Source organism: Littorina saxatilis, linkage group LG4 (genome assembly GCF_037325665.1).
Source record: "Littorina saxatilis isolate snail1 linkage group LG4, US_GU_Lsax_2.0, whole genome shotgun sequence".
NCBI lineage: Eukaryota > Metazoa > Mollusca > Gastropoda > Littorinimorpha > Littorinidae > Littorina > Littorina saxatilis.
The window spans coordinates 57,643,776-57,657,562 of NC_090248.1; the positions used below are offsets into that span (position 1 = coordinate 57,643,776).

General features: G+C 44.3%; 1 protein-coding gene across 2 annotated transcripts in view; it reads left to right on the top strand.

The window, feature by feature from the left end:
- LOC138965176 (glutamine--tRNA ligase-like) overlaps nt 1–4,299 on the top strand; it is a 31,933-nt gene extending 27,634 nt beyond the window's left edge. For both annotated transcript variants that reach the window (XM_070337294.1, XM_070337295.1), the window contains 5 exons: nt 448–540; nt 1,066–1,193; nt 1,759–1,825; nt 3,282–3,407; nt 3,761–4,299. In XM_070337294.1, the coding sequence (XP_070193395.1) occupies nt 448–540; nt 1,066–1,193; nt 1,759–1,825; nt 3,282–3,407; nt 3,761–3,811 (465 nt within the window). In that variant the 3' untranslated portion in view covers nt 3,812–4,299. The remainder of the gene's footprint in view (nt 1–447; nt 541–1,065; nt 1,194–1,758; nt 1,826–3,281; nt 3,408–3,760) is intronic.
- The last annotated feature ends 9,488 nt before the right edge of the window (nt 4,300–13,787 follow it).

The window sequence follows — 13,787 nt, forward strand, 5'->3', positions numbered from 1 at the left end:
GGCTAAAACTCCCACGGCTTTTACGTGGATGACCGTTTTTACCCCGCCATTTAGGCAGCCATACGCCACCTTCGGAGGAAGCATGCTGGGTATTTTCGTGTTTCTATAACCCACCGAACTCTGACATGGATTACAGGATCTTTTTCGTGCGCACTTGGTCTTGTGCTTGCGTGTACACACGGGGGTGTTCAGACACCGAGGAGAGTCTGCACACAAAGTTGACTCTGAGAAATAAATCTCTCGCCGAACGTGGGGACGAACTCACGCTGACAGCGGCCAACTGGATACAAATCCAGCGCGCTACCGACTGAGCTACATCCCCGCCCGCAGTATCAGATGTGTTGATGGTTATATTGCTGTGAGCAACACAGGGATGGGTTAAGGTTGATTGTTTACATGAAGATAGTATATGAGTGTCCTGATAGCCAGTGTGAATGTTGTTTGCAGGAGGCAGACAAGAACTACAAGCGACTGGCGCCAAACCAGTCGGTGGGTTTGAGACACGCTGGGATCGTCATCACCGTGGACAAAGTTGTCAAGGTAGGTCATCCACTAATCCAAAAGTAGATTACTGCTATCATTCCAAACTCAAGAATTAAAAGAACAACAATTGTGGGGTACTGGAACGTTTTAATTTTTACGAAACAAGACATTCTAATTGTCTGATGTCAAGTGTTGTGTGTTGATAGGACAGCGAGGGTGAGATCACAGAGCTGGTGGTCAGGTGTAACGACGCGACAGACGGACCCAAACCCAAAGCCTTGATACGTTTCATGTTATCATTGAGTGATGTCAAGTGTTGTGTATTAACAGGACGAACAGGGTCAGATCACAGAGCTGTTGGTGAAGTGTAACGACGCGACAGACGGCCCCAAACCCAAGCCTTGACCTGTAGTGTGTGTAGCAATATACCTGACAGTATTGTGTACTATATTCTACAGGACGGACAGGGTCAGATCACAGAGCTGGTGGGGAAGTGTAACGACGCCACAGACGGACCCAAACCCAAAGCCTTGATACGTTTCATGTTATCATTGTGTGATGTCAAGTGTTGTTTGTTAACAGGATGGACAGGGTCAGATCACAGAGCTGGTGGTGAAGTGTAACGACGCGACAGACGGCCCCAAACCCAAAGCCTTCATCCACTGGGTGTCGGAACCTCTGCACTGTGAAGTCCGACTCTACGAAACACTGTGAGTGGTCTGCTGCATCATGCTCTGTCAATGCTTTTCTAACTGTAAACCTCTCAAGCCAAGAGAGATTGACGCAGAGTTGATTGTGGAGAGGATTTAGGGAATGAGTTGATGGGAAGGACGAGGGTGAGGGGGATTTTGGGAGGGGAAGAGATGCCTTTTGTGTTAAGTTTTATGTTTTACAAAGTGCTTTTTAGCCTATCTTTTGTTATATTTCTGCAGCTTCTTTATTCATAAATATTTGTTTTATTTACTGTCTTGTTATTTTGAATATTTTGTGCAAGTATGATCATTACAATTTTTCTTATGAAATAGCTGTTAAACGGTTTTTACTGTTTCTCTTCCAAAGATAGACACTGTCCAGTCAGAATGAAGCGCTGTCATTCTTTTTGCTTTATTTTTGCTGCATGGGTTTTGTAAGTTCTGCTTCCCTTATCTTTGATACAAGTGAAGTTTCATAGTTTAGCTGCTCTCATATAAGAGATATGTGATATTTTTTTAAATTCTTCCCAGTCTAAAATTCCAATAACCATTGACGCTGATGCTGATGCGGGATATGTTGCAGATTTTTCCACAAAAACCCGGAGGACCCCAGCGAGGTGCCTGGAGGCTTCGTGACAGACGTCAACAGGGTCAGTATTCATATACACAGTGGAACCTTCCTTTTAACCTTCGCCGGTGGTCGTGGGATTGTGTGGACCCAGAACGGTGTTTAATTGCAAATATCTCTTAAACTAGTTGGAATTTTTCAATGAGCTTTTCAGAATGCCTCAGGCACCTAAAAACCTCTTATGTCCTAAAATTTCAGCGAGAAGTAATAAAAAAAAAAACGGTCAAATTTAGACTACAAACATCATGGGGCCGTGCGGACCCATGTTTCTCAAAGAAGGAAAAGCATGCATCTTTGAGAAGCATGGGTCCGCATGGCCCCACGATGTCTTCCGTGTGGTGTGTAGTCGATAACCTGGACTGGCGAAGGTTAAGACCTCCACAAATCTTAGGAAATTTAGTCTTGAAAAGGAGGGAGTCTTTAAATGGGGTAAATTTGAGAGGTTATGAACAGAAAGTCTGCAAGGACTGGGTGGCCGAGTGGCAACGCACTTGCGCTCGGAAACGAGAGGTTGCGAGTTCGACCCTGGGTCAGGGCGTTAGCAATTTTCTCCCCCCTTTCCTAACCTAGGTGGTGGGTTCAAGTGCTAGTCTTTCGGATGAGACGAAAAACCGAGGTCCCTTCGTGTACACTACATTGGGGTGTGCACGTTAAAGATCCCACGATTGATAAAAGGGTCTTTCCTGGCAAAATTGTATAGGCATAGATAAAAATGTCCACCAAAATACCCGTGTGACTTGGAATAATAGGCCGTGAAAAGTAGGATATGCGCCGAAATGGCTGCGATCTGCTGGCCGATGTGAATGCGTGATGTATTGTGTACAAAAAATTCCATCTCACACGGCATAAATAAATCCCTGCGCCTTGAATATGTGCGCGATATAAATTGCATAAGAAAAAAAAAATTTGAAAAATCCCTGCGCTTAGAACTGTACCCACGGAATACGCGCGATATAAGCCTCATATTGATTGATTGATTGAAGTCTGAGAAAACCAGGTTTCAAAAGGAGGGAATCTTTTAATTGGGGGGGGGGGGGGGGGGGGGTGGGTGGGATTGACTGTATTCACTAACACAGATGTGGATTTCATGTCTTTGTCCTCTTTCACTGCGCTCACTGCTACATGACACTTTGTTATCTGTATGGGTTTTGGCTTGTCTAGTCAACATGTTTCACTACTATGATGGGAGGCAACTTTGCAGTTCATGTGAGCTGCAGCATTTCTACATGATAGTCTCCCTTGAAATGCATGCCTTGAAATGTATTCAGGAAAATGACTTATTGCAGCTGTCATAAAGCATGGTTTTTGTTTTGTTTTGGTTTTTTAATGTAAATGACCAAAAAAAATCAATTTAGAGAATTGTTTTATTTTCTTCTGCATTGGTTATACATATATATATGTTGTGAGGAAACATTTTTCAATAATCACTGTTTTTGAGTTACATGTACCTTATACTTTGTGGTATGTGTGTGAACCAGGATTCCCTGACAGTGCTGCGTAACGCTTTGGTGGACACGTCGGTCAGCAAGGCCAAGGTGTACGACAAGTTCCAGTTTGAGAGGAACGGCTTCTTCAGTCTCGACCCTGACTCCTCTGCTGACAGGGTCAGTGTTTGTGTGTGTGTGTGTGTGTGTGTGTGTGTGTGTGTGCATGCGTGTTTGTGTGTGTGTGTGTGCGTGTGCATGCATGTTTGTGTGTGTGTGTGCGTGCGTGTTTGTGTGCATGTGTTTGTGTGTGTGTGTGTGCGTGTTTGTGAGTGTGTGTGTGCGTGTTTGTGAGTGCATGCGTGGGTGCATGCATTAGGTATGCGTGCGTGTGTGTTTGTGTGTGCGTGTGTGTGTGTGTAAAGTTTGATGTAAAGACCATTTTGGTCATTGCTAAACAGTAAAAAAATATCTGTCGGTTCTCATTCTTTTCAAGAGTACAAAGATCAGAGAAAATCTGTTGTTTGTTTCAGCTTGTGTTCAACCGCACAGTGACGCTGAAGGAGGACCCCAACAAGAACTGATAGCACACTACAGTGCAAGAACACGTACAGTACATCTACCATAGACTTTACACACATCTACACTTCTGTCTGTGAAATGAACCCTGGAACACTCAAAGCCAGGCGTGAATTATTTATTTCTTGTGGACTTGTTCAGGGGATCTGCGATGATGTAGAACTTCCTCACCCCTGACCATACCTGTACTGTCATATCATCCCTCGCCACTGCTTCTTCCTGTGTGTCATCACCTGTGTTCTACCTGGTGTGGGTTCACTTCTTTCACCTACCTGAGAAGAAATGTTCTAGAAAAACAGAAGAATCTAGTGTTTTCCAGAAGGTTTGTAGAATACACTAAACAGACAATTTGATAACTGCTAAACTATTATGAACACTGAAAAACAAGTCATACAGAAGATTAACTGGTTAAATCAAACTGTAAAAGGGAAAACCCTAATGTTAATAGTGTAGTATCACATGTAGTTACATTCCTTTCTGGTGTGGGAGTTTTTCTTTAAAAGATAACGTCGTACATAATTAATTATGAAATACTTATACAGGGTTGGAAGAGATTTTGTTTTGAATGCATACTGTGCTTAGCAAAGCTCCTGTGATCACTCAATCAATCAATGAGTCTTATATCGCGCATATTCCGTGGGTACAGTTCTAGGCGCTCTGCAGTGATGCCGTGTGAGATGAAATTTTATACGGCCAGTAGATTGCAGCCATTTTGGCGCATATTTACCTTTCACGGCCTATTATTCCAAATCACACGGGTATAGGTAGAGACAATTATTAACTGTGCCTAAACAATTTTGCCAGGAAAGACCCTTTTGTCAATCGTGGGATCTTTAACGTGCACACCCAATGTAGTGTACACGGGGGGAGGTTCGGACACCGATCGCGAAGAGAGTCTGCACACAAAGTTGACTCTGTGAAATAAATTTCCGCCGAACCTGGGATCGAACTCACGCTGACAGCGGCCAACTGAATACAAATCCAGCGCGCTACCAACTGAGCTATATCACTACAACTACTCATGTTATTTCTGTAGCTTAATAGCTGAAACACTGCTATTCTTTAAACAAACAAACAAACAAACAGTAAATGTACTTAAACGTGTTTGAAATAGAAGTTTGTTGTTTTCTTCAAAATCATTTGAAATGTATTGTTAACACTGTTGACCAATGCAGAGCTTACACAAGTGAAGAGGGGGTTGTTGATGATCATCATGAACATTACATTTGAAAGATCTGCTTTATTCAATAACTCTTTTAGTGAAATGTTATCTTCATAAGTGTTTGGTCTGCCAATTCCACTTGCTTCTTTTGGGAAGTAAGGAGCATCAATGTAAAAGCATCTTTTCACCATGTCACAGAAAAATTGGCTTGGAAAATGAAAGTGGGCTTCAAAATCTGTGAGGTGAAACAAATCTTATCCAGCAGTCTCTGAATTGCATATAGACTTCCCATATAATGTTTCATTCATTCAGCCGCTTTAGACATATGCAGAAGTTACTGTTTCTGAGTTCATGTTCATTCTCATGTTTATTTAATGAGGGAGTTGGTGTGCACACAAATACCATGTAAAATATATGTTATACTGATCTTGAAACATCAGGTGTGTCACTCAGTTTGTGAATCAAGAGAGAGAGAGAGTGTGTCAATGTGTGTGTGTGAGAGAGGGGGTGGGCTGGGGGTGGGTGGCGGTGGGGTTGAGTGCTTGCATGTGAAAACTGCATCAAGATCATAGATGTATTGCTAACCTATGGTTATTCTGTTTCCCTCAAAAATAAAGAATTGTCATTCTCTCTCTCTCTCTCTCTCTCTCTCTCTCTCTCTCTCTCTCTCTCTCTCTCTCTCTCTCTCTCTCTCTCTCTCTCTCTCTCTCTCTCTCTGTCTCTCCCCCCTCTCTCTCTCTCTCTCTCTCTCTCTCTCTCTCTCTCTCTCTGTCTCTCCCTCCACCCCCATTTTTCCTTATCACCACCCATCCCCCATCCCACCCACCCAGCCTACATTATATACAGCAAGGCAGACAAAACGTGCCACACGCAGAACATGTCTCCAGCCCCCTATAGAGCCGCAGCCACTATTCCAATCATTGCCCCCCTCCCTCGTACTCAGATATTGGGCCCTTTAAAAAGCAAGCTGTTGGAATTATGCTCCTTCTCTTCGTTTGTGTTTATGAGGCGGGCTATTTGCATGTGGACCCGGTCTTTACGAGGCAGCGTGTCGGTGTGCGCCACACAAAGTCTCTGGTTGAATTGACCACCTGCTAAGATGGCTCTTTCTGCATTTAAAGGAGTTGGGTTATTCAAGGGTACTGTCGGGGCCGGATTTGTTTTTTAAAGCTGTGGTCTATTTATGACTTTCCGGGGCTACGAGGTTGAAAAATAGGGATAAAATCATATATAGAATTATGTACAGCAAACGCTACCCAAAACCCCACATATAGGTGCAGTTTTATTCTGTGGGTTCGACAGATCGGTCCAGTAGTTTGGTCTCAATTGCTCTACACACACGCGCACACACACATACACATACACACACTGGCACACACACACACACACTCACACACACACAGGCACACACTAGCACACACACACACACACACACACACGCACACACACACACTGTGACACACCCGCTCGGCTTTTTGTCCCCTCTGCCTCACTGATTTGGTTTTGTGTTTATTTCGTAATTATTTTGTTAGTAAATAGTGAACATTGCTTCAATGCCGAAGCAAAAAACATCATTATTGGTTGTAATTTGCTACCAATTTTAAAACCCGAATATCGTATTACATAGTAATTTTGACAGCAGTTCAAATGTGTACATTTACCAGTTCCATTCAGCAGACCGTTTCAGGTCTTTGTGACTGATTTCTGGCCAGGAATTCATCACGCTTTCTGTTGTTCATTCGTTTCCTGTGACATTGATCAGCAAACCAGCAAAGTGTGTGTGTGTGTGTGTGTGCCTTTGGTTATATCGGTTTTTGTTGTTGTTGATGAGTACGTAACAAAATGTAGTCAGTATAATTATATACGTTTGCACCATACCTCATCTCCCGTGAAATATCAACAGAGTTCGAAGTTTCAGTTTGTCAATCTGTATAGTATGATTTGTTTTCAAATACGTTTTGTCTTTCTTTCCTTGTCCTGGTTTGTTTACAGATCATCGTCATTTTTTAATCTCGGAAGATCTAACTAGTGTTCTGAGCATCGCCTAAGTAGACATCAACAAGCATGTACATACTTGAATGATCTTGCCGTTGTCTATCTTTTGCGATATCATGTCCATTTGTGAAAAAAACATGAAAAAGTATCCAAATAATTATTTGACAAACGGAATGCCATACATTTCCACATCGCAACATTATTGAATATTTGTACCAGTTTCAATTTGAGTGATAGATGTTGAATGACACAGAAATAAAACGATTTCTTCGTGAACTTCAATTTAATATATCAGGTGTACGATACATCTACACAGTTGTGTGTGTGTGTGTGTGTGTGTGTGTGTGTGTGTGTGTGTGTGTGTGTGTGTGTGTGTGTGTATGTGTGTGTGTGTGAGTGTGTGTGTGTGTGTGTGTTCTTGAACATAACTACACCCATGTGTTTATGAGTTACATAACTATATATATGCGTTCAGTCAGTCTGCATGTTTCCTTTCACAAAATAAGACAACATCAAAAATGAATACAGATTTGATCTGCAAGGAGGAAATATCAAACCAACCCACACCCCAAACCTAAAGCAGCTCATGACAAACTTTTGGTACACACTTTGCAAAATAATACTCTAATTTCTAACCAGCTGCATTACACGCTGCCAACAGAGAGAGAACAAGTCGCGTAAGGCGAAATTACAACATTTAGTTAATCTGTCGAACCCACAGAATACAAGAAACTAAGTCCATCTCACGATGAACACGAGCCGAAATCATATGCACTCGACTTGTGAAATAGAAAGAAATCAAATACGACGAAGAGAAGAAAAAGTTTGAAAGTACCATTGAACTTCCATGTCGGCGTGTGGCTGAGCTTAAAATAGGAATGTTGTTGCAATCTGTTAGGCACTTTCCCTTTTGACAGGTAGTTTTTGCATGTACAGCAAAACACGGCCTTTTTTACAAATCCTAAAGACTGTCGGAAACTTCGCATGCTCTCTTGTGAACGCCATGTGAAACATTGATTCTGAAACAAAAATCTATGGCATGAATGACAATGGAAAGACGGTCTCTCTCTGATTCCAAGTTCATAATGACAGTTATAAAGTGCTGAATTTAAAAAATCTGTAGATGAAGTAAAATCATTTGAATGTTGGCTTGTTGAAACTTCATAACAAACAGCCACCTCGTCATATCATTATCTGAAAGAATGCCAACTTCCTTTGAAACACCAACATTTGTATGGAAAACTTCTGTTTCTGTCATCTTTGATTTCATTTGACAACTTGGACTGATGGCATCTTCCAGAGATATATCCATTACTTTCAACTTGCGCCTCTTTGTATTCCTGTAAGCCTGCCACTTATTTATAAAAAGAAACGTTTGATACTTTTACCAAACAGTTAGTATAATGCACGATTTACCTGTATTCGTCTTTAAATTCTGCAAGACTGAAGCGAAAGAGGTCTGTCTCAGTTTTGTCGTCAGTTTGTTGTGTACATTTACACACGCACAACGAACAACACATGCACAGGCCCGGGGGAAGCTCTCCTTTCTTATGTCCGACGATAGACGTATACATGTAGTTTACATGTTTATTAGTCATCTATTTGATAGATTACGTGTATGATATGACGGAGAGTCGCATCGGTTTGATGCCGTGAACCCAACCGTGGCTGTGGCTGTCGTTTGAAGTAGCCTACTTCTTTATAAAGATTCATTTACATTCTACTTCTGACCAAGGCATGTTTGGTACCTACTGAATCCTTGTTGCGTGTAGTTTTACGTGGCACGTTGCCCAAAGTTGTATTCTTGAGGAGCATAAAATAAAACGTGTTACAAAGTTATCTCAAAACTCTGCAGTGACTGCTCGCGCAGCAGGTCAGCTAATTATAGCATGCAGCCTCCACAGACAGCTTTCGAGCCGAGACCATATGAGTCGCCGCTCCTGCGGCTCGTCAAAAACTGCACGCACTGCAGTGTTTTCAGTCACGAGAATAAAATAGCTTCGTCAATCCACGCGGCAAGGAAGTCGCTCGATTTTTGCGTGCAGCACGAAGTAAACAGACATGCAAGAATAGCGACGGGTTCAAGTTTAGGTCGCTCCAGGAGAAAAATTCTTTTGGATGTTGGCCTTTAAGAGTCAGGCCATAGAGTGTTGTATGCGCGCAAGTGGACGGATGCTCTTATTCCTGGACTGACCCGTCTGTCGTGGTGTGCATGACTCTGACTGACCCGTCTGTCGTGGTGTGCATGACTCATCAATCAATCAATATGAGGCTTATATCGCGCGTATTCCGTGGGTACAGTTCTAAGCGCAGGGATTTTTTAATTTTTTTATTTTTAATTTTTATTTTATGCAATTTATATCGCGCACATATTCAAGGCGCAGGGATTTATTTATGCCGTGTGAGATGGAATTTTTTTACACAATACATCACGCATTCACATCGGCCAGCAGATCGCAGCCATTTCGGCGCATATCCTACTTTTCACGGCCTATTATTCCAAGTCACACGGGTATTTTGGTGGACATTTTTATCTATGCCTATACAATTTTGCCAGGAAAGACCCTTTTGTCAATCGTGGGATCTTTAACGTGCACACCCCAATGTAGTGTACACGAAGGGACCTCGGTTTTTCGTCTCATCCGAAAGACTAGCACTTGAACCCACCACCTAGGTTAGGAAAGGGGGGAGAAAATTGCTAACGCCCTGACCCAGGGTCGAACTCGCAACCTCTCGTTTCCGAGCGCAAGTGCGTTACCACTCGGCCACCCAGTCCACTCTGGCCAACGCGGAATGACACAAGGATTGGGGGCGTAACTTGTAACGTCCTCACAGGAAGATTTCCTATCAGGATGTGTACGATGATATGCTAAGCAGAAAGGAAGGTTGCTTTTGGATTTTTTATTTTCTTCTTACAAATAGTGATGTGTTGTATGATAGTTGGGACTGGGATGGTGCCTTGGTGTTGGGGTTTTGGAGGGTGGGCCGGGGGGGGGGGGGGGGGGGTCACAGGCATAGAAAGAGTACTCTTTGGGAGGCAGGCTGAGGAACATGCATGAATGTATGTGCAGCCGGTCTTGAAAAGCCATGGACTTCGCAAAATTGTTGAGACTGGGACTGCTTGAACCCGCCAGGAATAATGACTCACTTCTGACAGAAGAAGCTTCAACTGTCGTCATGAAACTCAACAGATGACATCAGTAAAATGTTATTTAGAGCGCAACGAAAGAAGCAGATTTGTCACAACTGAAGTTTTGACTGGGAGTAAGAGCACGCGGCATGAATGGCCCTGCGGCATGCTCAAGATAGGGGGGGGGGGGGGGGTGTGGTGGGACTGGCTCTTCCTCCTCCCCCCTCCCGCCCCCCCATCCTACGTCCCCCACACTGCGTTTTCCTGCCTCCCTTTTCTAACGTCTTTAGGTTATGAATTATGCGGCCAAGCCAAATCAATTCTCGAGAACACACGGACTTTCGGAACCCGAGACATCGCTCTACCTGAGGTTCAGCCCTGGCATTGTGTGGCTATTTGTACTGACAGAACAGCCTTCACTTGCTTGTTGAACTGAGCTTGTGTTGTACTTGAAGGGAAGCCTAAGTGGAAGTCCCCCTGCCTTGCTGACAGCATCTCTGTGACTGTGGAAGTCCCCCTGTCTGACTAACAGCAGCTGTGTGACTGTGGAAGTCCCCCTGCTTGACTGACAGCAGCTCTGTGACTGTGGAAGTCCCCCTGTCTGACTGACAGCAGCTGTGTGACTGTGGAATTAAGTCCCCCTGCCTGCCTGACAGCAGCTCTGTGACTGTGGAAGTCCCCCTGCCTGACTGACAGCAGCTCTGTGACTGTGGAACATGGCGCAACACGAGTAACTGACTGTAGCTGTGTGTCAGTGTGACTGTGGAACATGGTGCAACACGAGTAACTGACTGTAGCTGTGTGTCAGTGTGACTGTGGAACATGGTGCAACACGAGTAACTGACTGTAGCTGTGTGACTGTGGAACATCATGGTGCAACACGAGTGGCTGACAGTAGCTGTGTGACTCAGTGTGGAACATAGCGCAACACGAGTAACTGACTGTAGCTGTGTGACTGTGGTACATGGCGCGGCAACACGAGTAACTGACTGTAGCTGTGTGACTGTGGAACATGGCGCAACACGAGTAACTGACTGTAGCTGTGTGACTGTGGTACATGGCGCGGCAACACGAGTAACTGACTGTAGCCGTGTGACTGTGTGGAACATGGCGCAACACGAGTAACTGACTGTAGCTGTGTGACTGTGGAACATGGTGCAACGCGAGTAACTGACTGTAGCTGTGTGACTGTGGAACATGGTGCAACGCGAGTAACTGACTGTAGCTGTGTGACTGTGGTACATGGCGCAACACGAGTAACTGACTGTAGCTGTTTGACTGTGGAACATGGTGCAACACGAGTGGCTGACAGTAGCTGTGTGACTGTGGAACAACATGGTGCAACACGAGTAACTGACTGTAGCTGTGTGACTGTGGAACATCATGGTGCAACACGAGTAACTGACTGTAGCTGTGTGACTGTGGAACATGGCGCAACACGAGTAACTGACTGTAGCTGTGTGACTGTGGAACATGGTGCAACGCGAGTAACTGACTGTAGCTGTGTGACTGTGGAACATGGCGCAACACGAGTAACTGACTGTAGCTGTGTGACTGTAGCTGTGTGACTGTGGAACATGGCGCAACACGAGTAACTGACTGTAGCTGTGTGACTGTGGAACATGGTGCAACACGAGTAACTGACTGTAGCTGTGTGACTGTGGAACATGGCGCAACACGAGTAACTGACTGTAGCTGTGTGACTGTGGAACATGGTGCAACGCGAGTAACTGACTGTAGCTGTGTGACTGTGGAACATGGCGCAACACGAGTAACTGACTGAAGCTGTGTGACTGTGGTACATGGCGCGGCAACACGAGTAACTGACTGTAGCTGTGTGACTGTAGCTGTGTGACTGTGGAACATGGCGCAACACGAGTAACTGACTGTAGCTGTGTGACTGTGGAACATGGTGCAACACGAGTAACTGACTGTAGCCGTGTGAATACAGTGACTGTGGAACATGGCGCAACACGAGTAACTGATTGTAGCTGTGTGACTGTGGAACATGGCGCAACACGAGTAACTGACTGTAGCTGTGTGACTGTGTGGAACATGGCGCAACACGAGTAACTGACTGTAGCTGTGTGACTGTGGAACATGGTGCAACACGAGTAACTGACTGTAGCTGTGTGACTGTGGAACATGGTGCAACACGAGTAACTGACTGTAGCTGTGTGACTGTGGAACATGGCGCAACACGAGTAACTGACTGTAGCTATGACTGTGGAACATGGCGCAACACGAGTAACTGACTGTAGCTATGACTGTGGAACATGGCGCAACACGAGTAACTGACTGTAGCTGTGTGACTGTGGTACATGGCGCAACACGAGTAACTGACTGTAGCTGTGTGACTGTGGAACATGGCGCAACACGAGTAACTGACTGTAGCTGTGTGACTGTGGAACATGGCGCAACGCGAGTAACAGCCGCGGGTCATACCGTTCAGCGACATCAAGGGACGTAACCCGAGTGCACGTTCTCTGATCCCGACAGACAGCCGCAGCGATCGTTGTCTCCCTTGTTTTTACACCGACAGCCCGTCCCATTCGTCATACAGTAATCACATTCATCTGGAGCGCGCGCCATGACGTACTTTTCATCTTGCTGACGTTTTTAATTGCCTTTGACGCGACACTACTCGTAAACATCCGCCCGTCATAACTGGGGGGCCAGGTGCGGGACGCTCACGAGCGGGGAGGGGGTGTGGGGGCGGGAGGGGAAGAGGGAGGAGCACGAGCAGAATGGAGGACAAGGGAGAAGTCTTGTCAAAACGAAACACGCACATTTCTGTAATTATTCTACTCCCTAAAAAAATATTCTAAGTTCTAATTCGCTGCAAAGTTGGGCATTAGCTTTGAAGATGAACCACACATGGAATTCAGCATGTACGTATATATATGAATGATATGACTCCCTGAAAACTGGAGAAGGGCGGTTGTCATCACTGTGGACTACACTGAAGCGAGCAGAATGAGACGAGTCAGCCATACCTATGACGGCTTACTATAAGTGCCAAAACCTGGGGTTACCATTATCACGTGAAAATTAGTAATTAACACTGTCAGTTGGCGTTTTCACGCATCAAATACTCATTTTCACGTGAAAATGACTTAAATGACTAATTTTCAGTTTTGGCTCTAGTAATCCGTCAGGAAGCGAGCCAAAACTGAAAATGAGTTAATTTTTACGTAAAAATTAGTAATTAACACGTGCAAATTAGTAATTTTCCTGACATAATTGTAATTTTCTCATGAAAATATGTAATTTTCACGTGTTAATTACCAATTTTCACGTGATAATTACAATTATGTAGTTCTGGCACTAGTAAGCCGTCAGCCATACCCACCGAACATAACTCTTGGCCTCATATACATTATATAGAGATAAGCGAGTATATCACCCCCCCCCCCCCCCATCCCTCCTCTACACCCAACACACACACTCATGTTCGACTATCTTAGTCCTTATTAAAAACTACAACTTGGATTTCAACGAGTTTCATGTCTACGCTTCGAGGAAAATGCAGTGCAATAGATCAAGGAACATTTTGTGAACGTGTACATGTATTTACATATTTCAAGTTTAAGACAGCTTCTTCCACCGGAGATTATATCGCAAATTTGTTTTCACTCCGCTGAGTCGGTGCCGGTGTAACACGAGAAAATTACTCCCACAAGATTTTTACTCC